The sequence below is a fragment of the Pipistrellus hanaki genome (assembly GCF_964339955.1).
Source record: "Pipistrellus hanaki genome assembly, chromosome: 17".
Classification (NCBI taxonomy): domain Eukaryota; kingdom Metazoa; phylum Chordata; class Mammalia; order Chiroptera; family Vespertilionidae; genus Pipistrellus; species Pipistrellus hanaki.
Genome location: NC_140519.1, coordinates 38,629,051 through 38,653,403, shown reverse-complemented (window position 1 = coordinate 38,653,403; position 24,353 = coordinate 38,629,051). Strand labels below are relative to the sequence as shown.

Here is a 24,353-nt window from a genome sequence, read left to right as displayed (position 1 = left end):
GTTTTTCCTGATCTGCTCTGAAGCAGATCAACCATAGCAGATTGCCATTCTCACGAAGGACGTGACTGAGTATGTACCTGTGACTGGTCCATTCCAGTCATTCCAGTGGCGTTGAGATCATAGAGCTCATGGCTACACTAGTTATAGAAGCAGGGGTCACCAAGTGGTTGGATGTAAAGCATGACCCGATTGATTCTGAGGTAGAAGAAAGGCCAGGGCCATTTCTCAAGACACAGGAGGGAAGTTAGATGCAAACAACCTACTACTGAGGTTCTCCAGGATCAGTACTGTATTAGTTCCTACTGTTCATGTAACAAATTACCGCACGTGTATTGATGTGAAACAGCACGAATGTATTCCCTTACAGGTAGGAGGTTGGAGGCCTGAGATGGATATGCAGGGCCTTCTGAAGGCCCAGGGGAGCATTCATTTCCTGGCCTTTTCCCCAGATCCTGGCCCCTCCCTCCATCTTCAAAGACAACAGCATACGGTCCTTTCTTCTCTCCGACCTCTGCTTCCTTCCTCACTTGTTCCTCTGGCTCTGACCCTCCTGCCTCGCTCTTAGACCTAACTCCTACAGGGTAATTTCTTCAACATCCTGGTCACTCCTTCAGAATCTCTTCTAAGGCACACAACGGCCGTGGGTCCTGGGGTTTAGAACACGGGCATATTTGCAAGGCCAGTGGCTCAGACTATCAGAGTTGTCCAGCCGCTCCCACGTCGGTACGCCTGTCACTTAGTGTTGGTCCTGAGCTGGCTCTTGACTTTGCTCAAACATTGTGAAGTGGAAATATTTGGCTCGTTGAATGTTGAACATCGCATCAATGTGTGTATGTGTTTTATTGCAGACATCTTGAAAAGATGAAAAAAAACTATCTGGTGAGCAGTGGAGATTGCTACCTTTCTACAGAAATCTTAACAAAACTTAAATTGCTAGATGGTTCTCAGTGGAATAAAGCACACTTAATGAATATTCAGGCTGAGGTTGTAAAACCCATACTTCTGTATTGGTAAGAGAAATTATGTGACTCAAAGTTACCTGCTTTCCCTTTCTTATACTAGTTACAAGTTATATGTTTAAAAATAAGTAATCTGCCCTAACAGGTTTGGCTCAGTGGATAGAGCATCGGACTTGCGGACTGAAGGGTCCCCGGTTCGATTCCGGTCAAGGGCATGTACCTTGGTTGCGGGCACATCCCCAGTGTTACTTTCATCTACCAGTTTTATTTGCTGCTATAAGTAAATACTAAACTCTATTAAAATGATCACAGGTGCATTTTATGTTCATTTTATTAGAAACTGTAAGGCCCTGGCTGGTTTGGCTCAGTGGATAAAGCATTGGCCTGTAGATGGAAGGGTCCCGGGTTCAATTCCGGTCAAGGGCACATGAAATTTTCTTAATCAGATAGGTATATAGATTCTCCTTCTTATCAAGTAGATAATAATTTTAAAAAAATATATTTTATTAATTTTTTACAGAGAGGAAGAGAGAGGGATAGAGAGCTAGAAACGTCGATGAGAGAGAAACATCTATCAGCTGCCTCCTGCACACCCCCCCACCGGGGATGTACCCACAACCAATGTACATACCCTTGACCAGAATTGAACCTGGGACCTTTCAGTATGCAGAGTGACACTCTATCCACTGAGCCAAACTGGCTTCGGCTGTAGATAATAATTTGAATGCAACTTTAAAGTTATTTTTCTTCTTCATATGAGTGTACATCGCCTCTTTATATGAATGAATGTTATTTTAGGCAGTTGATGTATCATGGAAAAAATGTGTTTTTTAAAGCCAGGCAGCAGATAAAGAAGTAGAAATTATTAGAAAAGGCCATGGCAAGACTGATAATTGTGAGCCTAAGTAGTATACATTTTGTGAGCTCTTGATTTTTGAGGCTTATTGTGTAGTTTAATCTTAAATTTATTTCCCTCTCAACCAGGGCACCGCGATTCTGTGTTACACATTCAAGTGCAATAAAGCATGCCAGTGCCGAACTGAAATTGTGGCACCGCCGTCAAGAGAATCCAAGGAAGGATATCGACCCTTTTCCACAAATAGCAACCCTTTTGCCATTAAGACCTAAATCTTGTACTCCACAGATATCTGATACGGAGGTAGGGTGAACATGAATATTTTGATCTCTTTATTAAGTTTATAGGAAAATGTCCATGCTTGGGTTTTGTACACTAAATCTTAAGTTTCATCATAGCAGGGGTCCTCAAACTTTTTAAAGTGGGGGCCAGATCACGGTCCCTCAGAGAGCTGGAGGGCCGGACTATATGAACTACTAATTCCTACTGTAACACCTCGGCTGCGCTCACTGCCCAAAAAACCTGGCGGGCAGGATCAGACTCCCCTGGGGGGCTGCATGTGGCCCGCGGGCCGTAGTTTGAAGGCCCCTGCATCATAGTCTCCTCTCTCTCTCTCTCTCTCTCTCTCTCTCTCTCTCTCTCTCTCTCTCTCTCTCATTGTTAGTATACATGCTACAACAATCCTATATAATAAAAACCTAATATGCTAAGTGTCTAGTCATTCGGTCTTCCATTCAACCAATCAAAGTGCAAAATGCTAATGATATGCTAAGGCTGCTCAACTGCTCGCTATGACGTGCACTGACCACCAGGGGGCAGATGCTCCAACCAGTAGGTTAGCTTGCTGCTGGGGTCTGGCAGACCGGGATTGAGTGAGATGGGACAGACATGCCATGGAGTCCTCCTGCAGTCCCTCCCCGGCTAGCCAACCTCCTATGTCCCTTCCCAGCCCCAATCCTGTACCAGTGGGGTTGAGAGAGGGTGTAGGCAAGGCTGAGGGACCCCTCCCCCCCAGTGCACTATATAATAAAAGGCTAATATGCAAATGGACCAAACAGCAGAATGATTGCTTGATATGATGCATACTGACCACCAGGGGGCAGGTGCTCAATGCAGGAGCTATCCCCTGGTGGTCAGTGCGCTTCCACAGGAGGAGTGCTGTTCAGCTAGAAGCCAGGCTCACAGCTGGCGAGCGCAGAGGCGGTGGCAGGAGCCTCTCCCACCTCTGCAGCAGCGCTAGGTATTCCGACTGACTGCTTAGGCCCACTCCCCACGGCAGGCCTAAGCCATCAGTCAGACATCCCCCAAGGGCTCCCGGACTGAGAGAGGGCAAAGGCCGGGCTGAGGGACCTGCCCCAAGTGCACAAATTTTGTGCACCAGGCCTCTAGTTAGGGAATAAGAAAGCCTATAATCTATTCACCAGGCAGCCAAAGGGATCCTTTAAAATTGCAGGATCACGTCACTTACCTGCTCAAAATTCTCTATTGGCCTCCTCCCTCCCTCAGAATAAGCATTCAAAGTGTTTACACAGTTGTCCCTGCCTCTGCTAACCTGCTGACCTAATTTCCTACCACACTTCTCTAACTTACTCCACTCCAACCGCGATGGCCTCTACTTTCCTCTGAACGCGCCAAGCAAAAGCGCAGGACACGTGCTGTTCCCTTCATGTCTAGCGCCCTTCCCCCAGCTGCCCACGTGGCTTGCCTCCTCCCTCACTCCAGCTGCCTGCTCAGTTGTCACCTATTCAGAGAGGCTGTCCCAGACTCTTCGAAAGAAGCCCCCCTGTACTGTTGGACAGCACAGTACCCTCCATCACTGCAACCTCTGCTCTGCTTTATTTTGCTTTACTGTACTTATGACCCCATAATTTGTTTACTGTCTTTCACCTCCTACTAGAACATAAGGGCTTTTTCTCTATTGACTACTCATTCCCAGTTGCCTAGAATAGCACCTGACACATAAGCGTTGCTTAATAAATATAAATCGAATAAATGAGTAAGACGTAACAACAGCAGGATTAGAAGTAGTGAGCATTCTTTCACACTAGAAAAGATTAAAGTAGTTCAAAAAGAGGATTACCCAAAAAAGGGGAGGACATCGTTCTCTTAAGATATAGGTCTTTAATATGGACCGGTGTCATTCTTGCATCCTTTCTCTGCCTTGCCACACCCATTTTCCACCCTGCCACATACCCACATTGCACGCACACACAAGCACTGAAACCTACTCAGTTATAGAATAAAAAAATGTTTTCGCAAAGTTCTTCCTCTAGGAAAGAGACATTTTCCCACAATGTTGTAAGGCAATACAAGCTTTTGGCCTTTCCTTGCCCAGAGTCTAAATAGCTATAGGGTGATGGTAGTGGTGGTGGTGGTGGTGGTGGTGGTGGTTGTGGAGGAGGAGGAGGAGGGATTGAGCAAAAAAGAGAAAGAACTCATAGACATGAACAATAATGTGGTGATTGCAGGGTGGGTGGGAGTAGAGGATTTGGAGGGGATAAATAAATGGTGATGGAAAAAGGAAAAGAAAATAAACTTTGCAAAAAAACAAAAACAAAACACAAACAAAACTATAGAGGTTTCGGCCTCCTGGTTTCATAAAAGTGGGAGTTTGAAGGAAGAAAATTTTTATTACAGTGGCAAGCATGTCGGTGATAGAGTAAGGGAAGAAATCCTCTAGTGATCAAAACAAATTCGAGGTATATGTGCAGGGCTAAGCTTTATCCCCCTTTTAAAAAATTTGCTCATCTTTTACTTTGCTCGTTATTTTACCACTCTTTAGAAAGAAGAATCCAGTTTAGTACCACCTCCTAAATATCCTAAGAAACCATCTTCAGCAACCCAAAGACCTTGGAAAGACGAGACTTGGCATTCAGTTTCTCCTAAGGACAGCGTGACTGAGAAAGGGTAGGTGCTCCTCCCTCCCTCCCTCCCTCCCTCCCTCCCTCCCTCCCTCCCTCCCTCCCTCCCTCCCTTTCTTTGGTGCAGCTTTCTATATACCTATTGAGGAAACTCCATACTGTTTTCCACAGTGGCTGCACCAGTCTGCATTCCCACAAGCAATGTTTTCATAATTTCCCTTTTTATAGTCCATTATTAGTATATAGAAAGACAAAATAGCCCTAGCTGGTTTGGCTCAGTGGATAGAAGGGTCCCGGGTTCAATTCCAATCAAGGGCACATGCCCGGGGTCCAGGCTCGATCCCCAGTGTGGGGGGGGGGGTGTATAGGAGGCAGCCAATCAATGATTCTCTCTCATCATTGACATTTCTCTCTCTCCTTCTCCCTTCCTCTCAATAAAAAAATAAATTAAAAAAAAGAAATCAATAAAAAATATATATTTTTTAAAAAAGAAATACAACATATTTTTGTATATTGACTTTGTATCCTGCAACCTTGCTGAATTCACTGATTAGTTCTAAAAGATTTTTGGCAGAGTCTCTAGATTTTTCTATATATAACATTACATCATCTGTCAATAGTGACAGTTTTGTATCTTTTTTTATTTGGATACCTTTCATCTTTAAGGTTGTGAGTTCAGTCCCAAGAATCAACCACCGAATGCTAAATAAACAGAACAACAAATTAACCTATCCCTTCTCTCTTCTCTCAAGTTAAAGAAGAAAGGTATCTGTTATGGGGGAGAATATGAGCAAGCACTGGAGCGTGCTATCCTGTGTTTTGTCTGAGAAACGGAAACACGCATTTACTCTGAGAAGAGCCTGTAACATAGTCGCTGGTAGAATGGAGTGGGATTAGACTTGTGAAGTGGAGCAAGACTTTTATGGATCTGGAAAGTAAGGTTTAGAATAATTGCAGTGGGGAGCGGGGAAGAGAGCAGGTTAAGAAAATACACTTAAAAAATGGCCTGCCTGGCCAGTGTTGCTAAGTGGTTAGAGCATCAGCTTACACACCCAAGGGTTTCTGGTTTGATTTCCAGTTACGGGCATGCACCTGGGTTACGGTTTTCTCCCTGCCCCTGCTCAGGGTGCATGTGGGAGCAGCCAATAGATGTGTCTCTCTCACATCAACATTTCTCTCTCTCTCCCCCCCCTCCTTCCTAGCTCTTTTCCTTTCTCTGAAAAGCAATGGGGGGGAAATGTCATTGGGTCAGGATTAAACAAAAAATAAAGAAATAGTAATAATGTCCTAAATCATTAATCTAACTTCAAAGTCTTCCAATATTTTTTCTCAAACCACCATATAGAAATCCTTATTGGGAGAATGAAATACGATAAAGTGAGTTATATTGTAGCATATATTGTACTAGTAGTGTTCACTTAACTGTTAGTGTTCTCTTGCTCTACAGTAGGGGTGTCAAACTCAATCAGAGAAGGGGCCAAAATCTAAAATCCAGCCTAAATCGCGGGCCAAATGGTTTACTGAACAGTCATAAACTGACAATGTCATAAACTGACAGCGGAGTGCAGTGATGACAGCGCGGTGCGGGCCACATTGCAAGGCCTGGCGGGCTGGATTTGGCCCGCGGGCCTTGTGTTTGACACATGTGCTCTACAGTGATCAGCAAACTCATTAGTCAACAGAGCCAAATACCAACAGTACAACGATTGAAATTTCTTTGGAGAGCCAATTTTTTTAAACTTAAACTACTTCTAATGCCACTTCTTCAAAATAGACTCACCCAGGCCGTGGTATTTTGTGGAAGAGCCACACTCAAGGGGCCAAAGAGCCACATGTGGTTCCTAAGCGCAGTTTGCGGACCACGGCTCTAAGCAAATTAACTTGTTGCCTTTTAAACAGGCTTTTCTGCCTACCTTTATAGTATATTGTTCATTATTCTCTCTATCTAAGAAGAACCCCTGTAAACACACACACACACACACACACACACACACACACACACACAGCACGCCCCATAAATATCTCCTATCCATTTTTCAAGGAAAGTCTCATTTATTTACTAATACTAGTAAATGAAATTTGTGTACGGGGCAGGGGGGCATGTCACTCAGACAGGCCTACACCCTCTTCAATCTGAGACCCTTCAGGGATATCCGACTGCTGTTTAGGCCAGGGATCATGCCTAAACCAGCAGTCAGACATCCCTCTCGCAATCCGGGATGGCTGGCTCCAAAACCACTCACCTGCCTGCTTGCCTGATCGCCCCTAACCATTCAGCCTGACAGCTTGCTCGCCCTCAACTGCCTTCCCCTCCTGACCTGATTGCCCCTAAACATCCAAAAGGTATCCCAGTCTAATTAGCATATTACCCTTTTATTAGTATAATAAAAGGGACTTCTCATTCTTATACTCCTGTAGTACTTATTATCCATCGCAGTCATTTGGCAATTTATAATACATTGTTAAATTCATTCAAACAATAGTTACTGTGTTGACAGTGTTCTTCCTGCATACTAATTCCTCAGGACTGGACCTGATGCTTACAGTTGTTTTTTTGTCAAATTCTCTTGCAATGCTAGGATGCACTTCTGAGATTTGGTGCCATGTATACCAAAGGTGCTCAAAATATGCACGTTGATCAATTAGTTCTTGTCTAATTTAGGTCAAGGCAGATGTTAGAGAGAAGCCAAGTTTTTCGTTTAACGTCTTATACCGATATTTCGGAATGTCTGAAGCCCGAGCTGAATAGAAGATTTACTTACTCAGAAGAACCTTCGGTAAGTATTTTGAGGACTGAATAATCTGATTCCTCCTTTAACTGATCCATGTCCCTTGATTTTAGAGAATTTCTATTAATTTTCCATAACATTTTTTCTTTACTAAACAACACATTTTATGTTTTCCTTTTGAAAATATTTTTTACACAAAAATTTCTTCTGTGTTTCCTTTTGTAGTACCATGTTGCTCTATATTCCACTGGAGGCCCGATGCACGAAATTTGTGCACAGAGGCTTCCCTCTGGTACCTGGCAGGCACCCGAGGCCCAGGCTTCCCTCACAGCCCCAGCTTCATCCCGAAGGTCATCAGGAAGGACGTCCGGAAGGATGTCCAGTCTAATTAGCATATTACGCTTTTATTGTTATAGATTGCTTGCTGTTTTCAAAAACAGCTGTGATCTGGCTTTGACGACACCTCAAACACAAAATAAGACCCTCTAGAGTAGGGGTGTCAAACTCAATCAGAGAAGGGGCCAAAATCTAAAATCCAGCCTAAATCGAGGGCCGAATGGTTTACTGAACAGTCATAAACTGACAATGTCATAAACTGACAGCGGAGTGCAGTGATGACAGCACGGTGCGGGCCGCATTGCAAGGCCTGGCGGGCTGGATTTGGCCAGCGGGCCTTGTGTTTGACACACGTGCTCTAGTGTTTTTGTTAAGTTTTTAACACTTGATAAAAAAATAATATTTGATGTTATGTTTTAGAAGCTTAGCATTTTTTATGAAGCACTTTATGACGTATTTTTGTAGCGTGGCTACCTTGAAAGCGTGGACTTAACACACCAATTCTAGATGACAATTTCCCATTCCCTAAGGATTATATTTTAGCTCGGTAGTCCTGATAGAGTCTCAACCCTTAGATATGATATTATATAACTTTTTTATTCTAAGCAAACAGTTCTCCTTTTCTTCTAATTAGGGTATTTTTTTTTCCCTACCAAAATGATGATATCTTCATTTTAGAATACCAATGGTTAGACATCATAAAACCATTACATTCTCACCTCAGAGTTTGTTTAGTAGGATGATAGAGAGAGGCAGAGAGACACTATAACAAAGAGAGAGCAAGAACCGCACTTAAACCCCAAATCGTGTATGCCACAGCTGTTTTAAGATTAGGAAGAAGAAGTCCAGCTTCCATACAACAAATAGCAAAGGGTTAATATGAACGTGATGCCCGTTTGGACACCAGAGTCACTCCCGTGCGTGAAGAAATGGCCAGCTGTCTGTGTTCCCGGAGTGGTGTCAGAGTTGCCAACGTTATTGGCAGGGAAGCCCATACACAGCAGTTTTATGAGAACTTCGGTTGTCATTTCCGTGCTGACGGCCGTGACCTGTATGGGCTGAGGCTATCCAGAGAGGGACCCCCGCCCCCTGAAGACTGTTAATGAGCAGCAGTGAGAGGCCTTGAAGATAGTTCTTTTTATAACCTCCTTGTAGCGATTATAGCATCACCTCAAGGCCAAACTAACAGTAAACATGCAGGAGAGAGGCCACCAACAGTGGTTGGGAAGACTCCTAAAACGGCATCGCTGTGCCTGAAGCAAGAAAACAGTGGAGATTGCGAAGTCATTCTAACATCAAGCTAGAGACCCGATTGGTTTAGGAGGGAAGGAACTCGGCTGCTAACTTGACTCCAGAAATGAACCTTACGTGACAGTCAGATGCAAACATACTGCACTGATTACATACATGGGACCGAAGTAAAATAGTCCTCTGGGGAAATGACAGTCTCACAGAGTTTATGAGACCGGTTATACCATGCCATAAAAATGACAATGTTTCGGGTGGTTAACCGCCTTCTGTCTTGTTGTCTAGGTCAAAACCATGGCAGATGGTGTCTTGGGAGGATATGACATGGAAAATTTGTTGCAATCGTTGTATGTAGAGAATAGAGCCGGATTCTTCTTTACTAAATTCTGTGAGCATTCGGGGAACGAGGTAGAAAATTATTATTTTAAACATCATTTTATACCTTTACTTCATTTTAAAATAAGAAAGGTTGAAATAATGCAGTACTTAAGTAACTATACTTGATGTTAACATTCCATCTCTGGTAAGAAATGTCATACTAAATATGTAGGGTCACTATCCTCCTTAAATACTAAAAAAGTAAAATACAGATAGACAAGAATTGACTGGCACTATTAACAGTTTATTTTCCTATAACTTTGTTTCAACGTAATACATTCTATTGAGAGTTGATTTCTATCAATCCTATAATTTTATTTTTTATTTTTTAAAAAATATATATTTTATTGATTTTGTACAGAGAGGAAGGGAGAGAGATAGAGAGTTAGAAACATCGATGAGAGAGAGTCATCGATCAGCTGCCTCTTGCACACCCCCTACTGGGGATATGCCCGCAACCAAGGTATATGCCCTTGACCGGAATCGAACCCGGGACCTTTTAGTCCCCAAGCCGACGCTCTATCCATTGAGCCAAACCGGTTTCGGCAATTTTATTTTTGATAATGATAAGAATTATAAATTACAACAGGTAGTGGAAAACTTGGTTTTTTTTAGTGCTGCTGTTGTTTTTTCAATCAGAAAGTCTTCACTTTGTTCAAAGGAAAAGTATTTCATGAGTTCAAATGAAGAGTTCTGTTTGGTTCCGGCGTGATGTACATTTGCCCATGTATACCCAAATACCTTTACATTTGGGGTTCGTGCCAGAAGAATGTGATTGCTCTTTGTTAACTAGAACACTTACTATTTTAATGACCAATTAGATGAGAAGAAGCATACGTGCAAAAAATAGCATGTCCTAGCGAATACCAATAAATACTTTGTATGTTGCCAATTTGTGATAAAATAGAAAACTATCTTCAATTGCACATGATTTATGGTAACAGCAAGAAGCAAAAGCAATCCTTTACATTTGAAGCCAGAGCTCCGCAGAGCTTCGATAATTGGGCGGTAACGATCTCTGTGCCTTTCTGTCCGCAGCTGTGGAAGAACAGCGTGTACTTCTGGTTTGACCTGCAGGCTTATCATCAACTCTTCTACCAAGAAACACTTCACCCTTTTAAAGTATGCAAGCAAGCCCAAGTAAGTAGTAAATAACGCGGGCTCCCCTGCAAAGGCTCTACTACGTACACAGAGGAATGAAAAGCTGAGTCCAGCCCCAAACAAGAGAAATCTGGGAGTGCAGGCAAAAAAAAGCAACAATTAATTTTGTGCTGCGGAGATCAACTTTATTTAAATGTCAGCAGAGTATTGTTTTTATCATCTGGTCTGTTGGTTCTCAGTGTTATCTTTTTTAAATTTGCTTTCCTTTATTTTCTCTTTGCTGCCAATATTTATTCTAATAAGGAGCATCCTTTCTTTCTTTCTTTCTTTCTTTTTAAAATGTATGCCTTTTGGTTTGGTCCTGAGTGATTTAAGAGAACTCTGAGAGAGGGTATGTAATGAATCATGGAAGTGATTGGGAGCAGAGGCATGGACAGAGCTGGTCTCTGAACTGCCTGCAGAAGTTGACTGTTGGATACCTTTAGGCTGCTGACCTGTCTCAAGGGCGGGAAAGGATGTTGACTGTGGTGTAGACCATGTGTCGCCTGGGCTTCTGTGCTACACGCGATGTAAGACACTCAGAGCTGGAGAAAAGTCTATCTCAAGACCTCCCTGAAGCAAAATCGAAGAGGAAGGGAAGAAATGGAGGCTGACAGAGGATTCTCTGTGAAGGGAGACAAAGAGAGTGCCAGTGGCCAGCTGTTTTGGTGTGCGTGTGTGTGTGTGTGTGTGTGTGTGTGTGTACTCGCGCGCGCACGCATACGTGTGCGTTTGTGTGTGTGTTCTGGAAGAAGGAGAGGGAATAGAATTATGAAACTGACTTTTCAGGTCTTTATTCCTAAGCTCTTCTGATCTTTTATGGAGAGAGGTCGTCAAGCCTAGAAAACTGCTAATCGCTTTGGGATCTGCGAAACATGTAAGCGGTCCTTAAAATCTGAGTGAACCCCATTCCAGAGGACTCTCCCCGAACAATGCTGAGATGAGCTCTGTCGTGTTATTTATTACCCTGCATGGTCTTATGTAGGACATCCAGGAACGCTGCTGGGTGCTTGTGCTCCCTCCACCGCCCTGACTCTGGCCTTAATGACTGTGCTTTGCAAATCAGCGGATAGGACTTTGTACTTTTCACCGTGAGAATAAGAGCTTCAGTTTTACACAGCCCAGCTCTGGCTTCATGAAACCATGAATTTTATCTCTAAGTTTCCAGTACCATTTTCTGAGACCACACAGTTAGCTCTTTTGCTTGTTAATCCTCTACCTGCAACCCTCTATTTATCATTCTCCCCCTAACCTATTGCCCCTGTCTGCTAAAGTACCATCCGTTATTTTTATTGTGTTTTCACTACTACAAAGCATTCGCCAAAAATCTTCAATGGCTCAATTAAGGGGGATCTTTGTTGTTGTAATCACCGTATTTCCATGCAATTGTAAAAGAGGAAATTGTAGTTGAGCTCAGTAGACTTACTACTAATTCTTAGCAATGATATTATTCAACCATTTATGAATAATGGTGAAACAGGATACAGTCAAGTTTCAGTCATTCTGAGATGGATGATTCTGTTTGGCGATTTCAAGGTCCATAAACTTTTTCTTCTTTTATAGGTTATCTTTTAGGGGCTCAAAGGGGAGTGGGTGGAAGAGAACAATGGATAAATTGGCTTTTAGCGAATAGGGAGAAATAAAAGGAGAAATTCATGTGGTATTTTCTTGTTTGCTTTCTTACGTGGTTATTTAATTTTTGGTTAGTGGGACAATTATTAAATTTGTTTAGGTTTTAATTATTTTAGATTTCTGTGCCTCCAGATATAAGAATTGTCTAACACCATAGTCCTATAGATTTATTTCACAGTATAAAATAATCATTTTTGTCTTTATAATAGAAATGTGTGGATTTCTTCAATGGCACATTTAGCTATAGATCTTTGGATTGATAATGTCGATGGCAAGATAGTATCAGCTGGTGCTGTGTTAAAGTGTTTATGAACTTAATTTTATATTGTTTTCATACATCTGGCAGGTTGTATGATAAGAGACCCAGAGTTGATTCCAAGGGCTTACCTGCTTTTATGTATGCTAGGAGGCATATTATATCCCTTGAAGTTTATTACCTCAAGAAGTATTGCAGACATATCTGTAGGCAAACCAGTTGGGGTGTGTGTGTGGAGGGGGGTCAGTGACAATGATTGAACATGACTAACTGTGGTTAGGAGTTTGAACTATGGTCTTGGGCACATCCTGAAGACTTTCCTGCATGGCTTCCACAGAATAGTGTGGCGAGAAACCAATTGAAATGGTTTTGGCAAGGCATAAGGGGACTATAATGCAGGGCTACAGGCTGACTCTGGTAACAATTTGCCAGGGGCCCATCGATGACTGCTAAGATTTGGGGCCTAGATTGGGTCCCAGAGAGCCCTACTGCTTTTTGACATGACATACTCCCTTCAGTGATAGAATAACTACAATAGGATGAAGCAGATCTGGGCAGCACTGTATTTTGTAACGTCCATCTTTGTAGAAATCTTTCAAACACACTGTATCCCCATAAAAACGAAGCATTTAGAATTTACCCTCTGGACAACATATACATTGGGATTTAAAAAAATTAGTAAGCATGTATGATTCATAAATGTACATGTTTAAACACACACACACACACACACACACATATATATACACACATACACACCCATATACACAAACATGTACAAAATTAAAAGTATTTTTAATGGCAGGGAGGAAGAGGAAAAAAACCAGTAAATATCAGAGCCTAGGAGAAAAATAATGTGAGGAATATAGGAATTAGTGGGTTAGAGGGTAGGTAAGGGTGAAATGGAAATGAGAAATAAGAAGACTGCTAGGTAAATTCACAGCTCTTCTACCACAAAGTCCTTTTAATATAAAGATATTCTTACATCAGTGTGAGATTTTTGCCTTATTGATTTGAACATAAGAGTAATATGTTATTATATTCATGTGTCACCTAAATCAGAGTCTATATGACATAGAAGTAAAAAAAAAATCACAGAACTTGCAATGGAAACACATGAATTTAAGTCACATTATGGTAGTTATTGGCTGGGTAAGTTAGTGACTTTAATAAGCCTCAGTTTCATGTTTTGTAAAATGTAGGTAGTAATGTTTTACATTTTATTTCCTTCTATTTCTGTTTTCAACCTTCCAATTTTAACATATGTAGTGAAATTAACGAAGTATACAATTAATCATTATATTTATTGTCCTCTCAAACAAGTGAAGAATCTTAGAACACAAATTCTACATTGCTTCGCACATTTTATATATTCTTTTAAAATAGTATTAAAAATGTTCTTTTACACCTGTCATGTAGTCATCATTATATTTTAAAATAATGTGTAGATTTAGTCATACACAAATTTCATGCTTACCATTGCTTTTTGCATTACATTCCTTTTTGGGGCATTTAATTAATGAAGAACATATTTTAGTGGGTTTTTATTAGGATTTCCTAGTGGTGAAAATCTCTCAGGTTTTGTTTGTCTGAAATATCTCTTTTATGCTCTCATTGATCATTTAAGCAGCTGAATATAGAACTCTAGTTTGACAATTTCTCTTGGAACTCTGGTAATATCATTCTACTGGTTTGTGTTGCTATTATGGTTCCTTGAGGCTGGATATTTTTTCTCATTGTTTGCTTTTGTAATCTTCTCTGACTTTGGTGATTTTTATTCACCTCAGTGTGTTTACTTTAATTATCTTTCTTGGGTCTAAATTACTTCTAGGATCTGAGGAATTTTGTCTCATCAATTCTGGAAAATCCTCAGCCATTATTTCTTTTAGACTTTCTACTTCTCTTTTCTGTACTCTGTCATTCTTTATTCCCCGTCTGGTCAATGTTTGTGTTTATCAATCCTGTATCTCTCTTTCAAGTTTTTCCCATCTTTTACTATCTGTGCTATGTGTTATAAATTAAAATAGATAAATTTTCTTTGATCTGTTTTATAGTTCATGTATTATTTCTTCAGCAGATTTCAATCTGCTAACCCATCCATTGAGTTAAATCGTTTTAGGAATTAGGAGTTTCTTTTTTTTTTTTTTTTTTAAATTAGACTTCCTACTTGTGTTTTTTCCAATCTTCCTGCTATTTATGCTCTTTGTCTTATGTTTTCATGTTTATTTGTTCTTTTATTTCTTTGAGCATTTGAGACATGTATGGTAGCCTGTAGCTGCGTTATTTATCTCTTCCTGCACAAGAGTATCACAACGTTGTGGCTTAAAACAACACCCATTTATCATCTGCAGTGTATGTGGATAAGGAGTCTAGGCACAGTTCCGCCGGGTCCTCTGTGAGGCCGTAAATCACGAAGTTGGCCAGGGCTGGTTTCTCATCTGGGGCCCAAATGGAAAAGGATCTCCTCCCGTGCTTTCCCGGCTGTTAGCAGCATCCAGGCCGCCAGACTGAGGACTCACTCTTCTGCTCCTGTTTGCTAGAGGCCTCCTCAGCTCTGTGCCATGTTTTACTTGCTTCATCCCCTCTCCACATTGGCAGCTCACAACATGGCAGCTTGCTTCTCCAGAACCAGCCAGGGGGAGAGTGTCTTAGTGAGATGGGCGTCACCCTCTTAGGGAACATAATCACACATACACAGCCCCATCAGTCTCATTGCTAGTGCTGTGGTCTGTTGGTTAGATGTAAGCCACACATTGTGCCCACACTTGGGGGAGAGGATGGCAGAAGGGCATGGCCACTAGGAGATACTGTGCTCATGGGAGCCCCCTAGAGCCTGGCTGCTACAGAGTTCAATAATTCCATGATTTGTACTTCTTAGGAGAACTAATTCTGCTATTTAGGATTTCTGCTGACATGCTGGATTCTTGCCTTGTGTATTTTGTAATTTTAAGTTATGAGCCTTTTTTTTTTTTTTTTTAATCTTTGGTGCTTCTGCTAGGCACATTTTATATATATATATATATATATATATATATATATATATATATATATATATATATATATATATATATATATATATATTAGAGGCCCGTTGCATGAAGATTTGTGCAATAGGCCTTCCTTCCTCTGGCTTCCAGCACTGGTTTTCCTCTGGCAACCGGGACCCAGGCCTTTGCTCTGGCTGCCGCCTTCATTCTTCACTCCAGCCAGAGCGCCGCTCTTGTGGCTCCCTCCACCCCCTGTCCTTCCCCTCATAGCAGGCATCCCACCCCACCCAGCCACTCCACACCTGCATGCGTGCTGCCCAGAGGCCCAGAGCAGCTGGGGGGCGGGGCTGCCACGATCTTTGTTGGGTTGATTTGCATAATCATGCCTGATTGGCTGGTGGGTGTCATGAAGTGATGGTCAATTTGCATAATTCTCTTTTATTAGTGTAGATTATTGATTTTAGAGAAGAAGGGAGAGGAAGAGAGAGAGACGTCAATGATGAGAGAGAATCCTTGTCAGCTATCTCCTGCACCATCAGGGATCTAGCCTGCAACCTGAGCATATGCCATGCCTGGGAATCAAACCATGACCTCCTATTTCATAGTTCAACACTCAACCACTGAGCCACAATGGCCAGGCTGCTGGGCACATTTAAAAATATATATTTTTATTGATTTCAGAGAGGAAGGGAGAGGGAGAGGGAGATAGAAGCATCAATGATGAGAGACTCATTGATCAGCTGCCTCCTGCCTGCCCCACACTGAGGATCAAGAACACAACCCCGCCGAAACCGGTTTGGCTCAGCGGTAGAGCGTCAGTCTGCGGACTGAAAGGTCCCGGGTTCGATTCCGGTCAAGGGCACGTACATTGGTTGCGGGCACATCCCCGGTGGGGGGTGTGCAAGAGGCAGCTGGCCAATGTTTCTCTCTCATTGACGTTTCTAGCTCTCTATCTCTCTCCCTTCCTCTCTATAAAACATCAATAATATATATATTAAAAAAAAAAAAAGAACACAACCCCAGCATGTGCCATGACTGGGAATCAAACCAATGACATCTTGGTTCCTGGGTCAATGCTCAACTGCTGAGCCATGCATGATTTTTGATATTTATTGAGTATTCTGCTACTTGACTAAATTTATTTATCAGTACCAGTGGGGGGTTTTAGTGTGGAATCTTTTGGATTCTCTATATACACTATCATGTCATCTGCAAATAATGACAGTTTTACTCCTTTCCAATTTGGATGCCTTTTATCTCTTGTCTGTTTACTGTGGTCAGGACTTAAGTACTCTGTGGAATAAGAGTGGTGAAAGCAGACGTCTCTGTCTTGTTCCCCATCTTAAGGGAAATGCTTGTACTTATAGCCCATTAAGTATGATATTGGGTTGTGGGTGTGTCAGATATGGCTTTTATGTTCCATCTATTTTCACTTTGCTGGGAGTTTTTAATCATAAGTGGGTGCTGGATTTTATCAAATGTTTTTTCCTGCATCCATTGATATAATCATGTGGTTTTTATCCTTCATTTTATATACATGGTGTATCATATTTATTAATTTGTGAATATCATACCAACCTTGCATCTTCAGAATAAATTTCACTTGATCATGTTATATGAACTTTTTAATGTATTGCTGGATTTGGTTTGCTAATATCCTGTTGAATATTTTAGCATCTATGTTCATCAGGGATATCTATATATATATATATATAAGCCCAATATGCAAAGTGTCCTCTCAAGAGTTCGACCGACCAGGAGTTTGATCACTCACTATGATGTGCGCTAACCACCAGGGGTCAGCATGGAACGAAGGAAGGCCCCAGCTGGCAGCCGGCAGCCACTACGGAACCCTAACCGTGCACAAATTTCATGCACTGGACCTCTAGTTGGCCTATAATTTTCTTCTCAACTTTGAGCCCAAAGCTTTTATCTTTTGGTCTTATTCCTTCCCTGTGAAATAATACACAATAATTATCTCTCTCTTAGGTGACAACTCCTCAAACAAACAAACAAAAAAATTATGCTGTCCTGTGTTACTCATATCAGCAACATTAGATTAAATTTCAGGTCTTTACAGTGTATTGAACTGGATGGGATCTTGACATTTGGAAATCCCACTCTGGACATCTCCACCCAGTAACTTGACAGCTTGGGAATCTTCTGTCCTACTGACCTAGTGAGGGACCTGCTGCTTCCCTTTATATACATTCCTACAAAGAAACCACTCGATGGATCCCGTGGTAGATAAGTCAGTCTCAGCGTCCACTCCTCTCTACTCAGGGTCTATAATGCTGTCATGAGTTTGCTCTTGTGTTTGCAAGATTTCAGAAAAGAGAAAGAAACATAAAAGCTCAGTCAATACATGTCACAGACCTATACCATGCATTGGTATTTTTAGGGAGCCATGGTCGTGATGTAATAGCATCATTCATTGTGTGCATAATTCATTGTGTTCATTGAGGAATTATTTATTGCCACACCTCTCATCCTCTCTTGCCTCAGATCACTTCAGTTTCCCATCAGGTGATCTTAGACAGAGTGTGGGTCCAAATGAAGTTCAGGCCAGGTTGTGCAGCGTAGCCCTCCCAGAGACTTCTACAAGTATGTCCGTGGATTTGGCCCCTTGGTTCCTGATCTTATTTCCATTACTGTAGAACAGTGTTTCCCAAACCTTTGACATATGTGTACCCCTTCTATAATTTTCGTAATGCTGAGTCCCCTCGTACTCATGAGAACATAGAATTAAGCGCAGCTAAGCACGATGCAGTGCATATCCCCACCAAACTCCGGTGCAACACGTACCTCCACCAAACTCTTCCCGTACCCCTGGGGGTACGCGTACCACACTTTGGGAAACACTGCTGTAGAAGGAGGAAATCAATATAAACTGGATAGCAGCAATTACAAGTACATTTGTCCTAGCCTGAAGAATTTTATTGATAGCTCCACAAACATTTATCAAACATCTAGTACACAGGAGGCTCTGACCCAAGCCTGGGATACTTTTGGTGAACAAAGCACACACAGGGCTGTCAAGGGTCAAGAGTATGTTGTTCTGTTGCTGACTTTTCCAGAGAACCTTAGAAATATTAAGAAAGAAGAGGCCATGTACTACTTTGCCCACAAAACTTGCATTGTGCTGACAATGTTTTCCAATGACGTCTGAGCTAATTTTAGGAAGCCAAAACCTTGGGTGTTACCACAGATTTATTTGAAAAAAAAAAAAAAAACTTTTGGCATAAGATAGTAGAAAAGATTAAAAAAAATTTTTTTTTTTTTTTATACTCAGCTTACTTTTTTCTTTGCTTGCTGTCATCCATTACCTTAATTGTTTAGCTCCTCTCTTTACTTGGCTTTTACAGGACTTAAATACTTCTGGGTGGTCCTGACATTTTCAGTGAAGTGCTATGAGCTGAGTGCTCCTCTAGGCTGTTGGTGTATTTCCAGGTGCACTAACAGAGATCATTGTTTCTTCAGACAGCAGCAGCAGCAGCAGCATCAGGAACCAAGCTGTGTTTTCTAAAAGATGAGTGGGCATGGGTGAGGAGCGAGGTTAGAGTGGTGGGGAAACATGGAGAATCATGTACCTCTTTATAGCTTTGTGGTCAATGTCAGTGTCTTTACAATTAGGTTGTTTCTTGAGTGCTGGGAAATTATTATTCAAGCTTTGTTAAATGGTTTGTTTTTGTTACCAGAGCGATGGTGTCACAGGGAGCAGGGAGGCTTGGAATCGCGAGCTCTGTGAATCACCGAGCACAGAGTTAGTGGGGTTCTCATCTTGAATCCCATTTCTGGTGAAGTGGGTTCAGGAAGAACACGGGGAGCAGCCAGCTTTCCGGTTTATGTCTGTTCATTCATTTCCCCTCTCCCTGATGTTTATACCAGTTCTCCACATTCAGTCTTAAGATTCTGCATACCCTAGGATTATTATTTCAAAATAGGATCTCCAAATATCCTCTTTTAATCCTCTGGTTTCCAGAAAAGCCAATCCTTGAGGTTCTCTAAACCATAATTATTATTATATCTGACACTTATTTAATGTTTACTATCTGTTAGGTTCTGTGGTAGTCACTTTACATGAATAAGTTTTTTTTCTTATTTATTTATCTATCTATTTATTTATTTATTTTTATTTCAAAGAGACAGGGAGAGGGAGAGAAAAATAGAAATATCAATGATTAGAGAGAATTATTGATCGGCTGCCTCCTTCATGCCCCACACTAGGGATCAAGCCTGCAACCTGAGCATGTGCCCTGATTGGGAATTGAATGGTGACCTCCTGGTTCTTAGGTGGACACTCAACCAGTGAGTAATGCTGGCTGGGCTGAATCATTTTTTTAAATATGTTTTATTGGATTTTTTTACAGAGAGGAAGGGAGAGGGATAGAGAATTAGAAACATTGATGAGAGAGAAACATCGATCAACTGCCTTCTGCACATCCCCTACTGGGTATGTGCCTGCAACCAAGGTACATGCCCCTGACTGGAATAGAACCTGGGACCCTTGAGTCTGCAGGCTGACGCTCTATTGGCTGAGCCAAACCGGTTAGGGCTGGGCTGAAGCATTTTTAAAAAATATTCTTGACAATCTTAAGAGGTAGCTATTGGTATTGTCCCCATATTATAGTTTAGGAAATTGAGACTTAGAGAAGTCACACCGGCTGGGCCGTATGTTTATATTCTTAGCAACAAGTTGTAAACCTTATTATAGATAATAATTGTTCATATATGACTGCCAGACAGGTGTTTTTACTTAAAAATTTCAGATAGCAGTTTGATGAACCCCCACATACAATCACCCAGCTTCAGCAAGGACCAACTTCAGTCTTTCCAGGCATACCATGTTTATAGTCCACATTTGCTCTTCAATGCGCGCTCCTGACAAATTTCACTGGAGCCACAGTGACGTCTCCCAGTCCCTCCCACCTCATCCTCAGGTCCTCCACCGAGAAGTCAATGCGTAGTCATTCAGAGCAGAACTGAGCAGTAGTCAGGAGAGGGAATGGCTTCACAGGCCTGAGGAGTAACCAGTCCATCTGAAGAAACAATGTTCTCGGCAGGAGGGGGCACCGGTCAGCAGTGCCATTCCGGAAAGGGACAGGTCTCAGGGCAGACGACGCACTGGAAGCTCTAACCCACCAAGCCGTCTGCTCTGTGGGCACCGGGTCTGCACGATGGAGCCTGATGGAGAGACCATTCCCAGGGATCCCAGCCACCTCTCTCAGTCTGGCTCTCGGCAACCTGCTCCATGTAAGCTTGCTTTCCAGGGCGACAAACATCCACCCAGTCCATGGTTTCCTCGTGGTGAAGTCATCCCTCACTTCATGTATCTGTCTCTTGTGCTTGGCGGGGAGCAGCTTCCCTTTGCAACAGAGTTTTGCTTTCTTTGAGGCAAACGTTAATATACCAGTAGACATACTTCTCTCATTGAATTATCCTTTGTCCACTGAGTTTCAAGAAGTTATTTTTATTAGAGGTTAAATAATCCCATTAGTTTAAATACATATTGTGTGTTTGTGAGTTAAAAGGTTTTGTTTTATGTGTGTTTTTAAACGAATAAAATTATCAAAATGCACACTTGTTCCTTAGGTTGCCTTAAACTGCTTATTCATAAATCTTTTTTTTGTTCTGAAATAGTTTATTTTCTTCCACCATCTAGTAATCAGTTTTGCTTAAAACCTTTTAAGCAATGGCCCAAGTTGGGTCTTTAACTTAAGTCTATTTTGTCCCTGAGTTTGTGGTTCGCTGTTGGCTTTACTTAACATGTTCTGTTTTCCCTTCTGATTTTTCATCCTGTCCAGAATGATTCAAGTTTGTTTTATTCTTTTATCCTATTGGCATTTCCTCAGGTTCTCTCTTGCACTGAGTTCTCCTCAGTAGAGTCTGCGCAACTGCCAGGAACTCTCAATTTCATTGTCATCGCATTATCTTTTTGTGCAACCCCATCTTGTGTTGATCTCTGTAGTAGTTTGAGTCTCAGTGTCAGGATGTTGCAATGTCTCGATCCCATTTTTAACATTCCTAATTGAAAAGCCCCAAGGTCCTTCACATGAAAATCCATTTGTGGAAAGCTCCATCTGTAATTTATTCCCTCTCAGCAAAGCTCTCAGCAATGTTTTTTGAGCTCCTACGGGATAAGAGAGGTCATTAAAAATCATATTTTCCTCCTCGTCCAGAAAAGAAAAAAAAATTGGATTGCTTAAACTTGCTTGTTATTTTCTTTTTCTGCCTCATATGAACTCAGATAATGATGTTCTATGCCTGCTAGAGCTGTGAATGGTTGTGAAAGCAGACTGTTCCTTTTGCCGAAGTAAATAGTTTATGATTTCTGAAAGTGTTCTGTGTCAGGGCATTTATATTCCTTTTATAAACTCCTCTAGGGACCCTTTAGTTCTTTTGGTGCAGTTTCATCTCATTGTGTCATGTATAAATTCCAAGAATAGAATTATTGAGCCCGTTGTTATTTGCCTTCAAGTACAGCGTTATGTTCCTTTGCTGTTGTTGTCACGGTGTGGAGGACATTTGTTCTGTTGTGTTTAAAACTATCTGTGAAGTGATTTGGGTGTCTTTGGGGTCCAGACACTGCACCAGGATCCAGCAGTACCAATTTTATTTCTCGTGATGCTGTCAATGTTTCTTCTTCATGGCTGTTCCTTGTACTTTCTTCTTTTATTATTTAAAAAATATTTTTATTGATTTCAGAGAGGAAGGGAGAGGAAAAGAGAGTTAGAAACATCAATGGTGAGAGAGAATCATCCATCGGCTGCCTCCTGCACGTCCCCAGCTGGGGATAGAGCCCGCAACCCAGGCATGTGCTCTGACTGGGAACCAAACTGGTGACCTCCTGGTTCATAGGTGGACTCTCAACCACTGAGCCATGCTGGCTGGGCTCCCTGTACTTTCTTATGAGGACAATTTAACAAGCTCTCCCACTAAATAAACTCTTTACCTTTTCTGGTTTACTAATCAAACTGAAGTTAAATCTAACATTCAAATCTTAGCTTTTCTCTTTTCTAGATAAATACTAGAAAGTTGTTTACTATCCAAACTGTAAACAACTTCAAAGAAGAGCTTGCTTGTCCTCCTCTGGTAGTTCAGCTTGACTCTAAGTTGACTATGAAAAGGAACTTGACTGTGTCCATATTTTTAGAAAGTAGATGCCAGTACACTGTGTTACAAACTCATGTTTGGGTGTGAGCTGGTACATTGTTATGTGGCTTTGCCTCCAGTGAATGTGTGAACCAGTTGGTGTCAGTTGCTTTTCCCCCCCTACTTTATTTCTCCTCCCGTGATGATAGGAAAAGAGAAGCGCATTTCCTTGTGATTAGTGGTGCGCTGATAACCAGCCCTCCAGGGGGACATAAAGCAGCCCTGCTGGGGAGCATTTCCCGGTCTCTGGGTGTAAATACTCTCGCCACTGAGGACTCCAGGCTGCCAAGGCGCCGCTGCCACTGAACACAGAGCTGGGCAGAACATCACGCAGTGTATCCTGGGCATCCCTTAGTGTCCTCCACGCAGACACAGTGCCGGCCATAACCTCCAGGGCTCGGATGACACTGAAACAGTACAATTCGCAGGAGGTGATACACCAGGAGTATGCATTGTCTGTTTGTAATATCATTTATTGAACAGTAAGTTCGGGCAATTTAATTTTTGAGAGTGACTGAGTTGAACAGCCTCTCCACACAATTCCTGAAAAATTCATGAATTGGTTCTCTGCTTCCAGCACACCATTGCTTCTGATGGAGGGAGAGAGAGAATGACGAGGGAGCGGCCCCCCCTCTGGTCCTCTCTCTCTGAAGTTTCCTTAGTGTGGTAGCTGGGGACAAAGGACCCCGCATCCTCAGACTTACCCCCCACCCCGGGGAGACTGCTCACACCCCCTGGCTTGCACTACCAGCGCAGGCACTTCCTTTGCTCCAGACCCTCCAGGTCCGAGGAGCTGTAAGAAGGAGCTTCTGAGAAAGACCGTCTGTCTCCGTCGCCAACGGGTTTTGTTTCTCCTTTCGTCTTACGAGTGCATGGAATCGTGCCGTGGGTTTTATGGGATCAGTCTTTTCCGAGCGGGCCAGCCAGATCTTGTCGACACCGCTCTGTACGTCCATCTGGCAGATTACGAGTCAGTGAAGGAAATGGCTGCAGTGGCGACTTCACGTTCCCTGTGCCCGCGGTGGGCACCTTGGCAGTCACGAGGGGATGGGAAAGACACGCCTTTCTGCCGCCTTCCTAGTCACATGGCACATTCCTTCCTTCACCATGACAGTGGGTTCTTTTTTTAAAATATTTTTTATTGATTTTGTACAGAGAGGAAGGGAGAGAGATAGAGAGTTAGAAACATCGATGAGAGAGAGTCATCGATCAGCTGCCTCCTGCACACCCCCTACTGGGGATATGCCCTCAACCAAGGTACATGCCCTTGACCGGAATCGAACCCGGGACCTTTCAGTCCCCAAGCCTATCCATTGAGACAAACCGGTTTCGGCGGCAGTGGGTTCTAAGACACATGGACTTGCCAGTGACACCGGATCCTGGAGTGGGGCTGTTTTTCTCCTCACCTCTGGAACATGTGAATGAGTTATATTGTCAGTCCACTTTTTAAAAATATATTTTATTGATTTTTTACAAAGAGAAAGGGAGAGGGATAGTTAGAAACATCGATCAGCTGCCTCCTGCACACCCCCTACTGGGGATGTGCCTGCAACCAAGTCATGCGCCCTCTACCAGAACCGAACCCGGGACCCTTCAGTCCACAGGCCGACGCTCTACCCACTGAGCCAAACCAGCTCAGGCTGTCAGGCCACTTTTTAAATGTCCCCAAGTCTAGCTGATGTGCTACTATGTCCTGCCAGATGTCCTGTAAACTAGCATGAGGATCTCACAGCACGTAGGTCCTGCCGCATCTTGCCCCCGTTTCCTGAGGGACTCGTTACAAGTCATCCCGTTCTGAGGTGAAGTTTCACATTTCTCT

The 24,353-nt window shown here is 42.4% G+C and overlaps 1 protein-coding gene across 1 annotated transcript in view; it reads left to right on the top strand.

The window, feature by feature from the left end:
- RGS22 (regulator of G protein signaling 22) overlaps positions 1-24,353 on the top strand; it is a 90,888-nt gene that overhangs the window by 28,428 nt on the left and 38,107 nt on the right. Inside the window, exons 9-14 of the mRNA XM_084864543.1 lie at positions 849-1,010; positions 1,944-2,118; positions 4,598-4,722; positions 7,339-7,453; positions 9,275-9,397; positions 10,406-10,507. Of these exons, the coding sequence (XP_084720669.1) occupies positions 849-1,010; positions 1,944-2,118; positions 4,598-4,722; positions 7,339-7,453; positions 9,275-9,397; positions 10,406-10,507 (802 nt within the window). The remainder of the gene's footprint in view (positions 1-848; positions 1,011-1,943; positions 2,119-4,597; positions 4,723-7,338; positions 7,454-9,274; positions 9,398-10,405; positions 10,508-24,353) is intronic.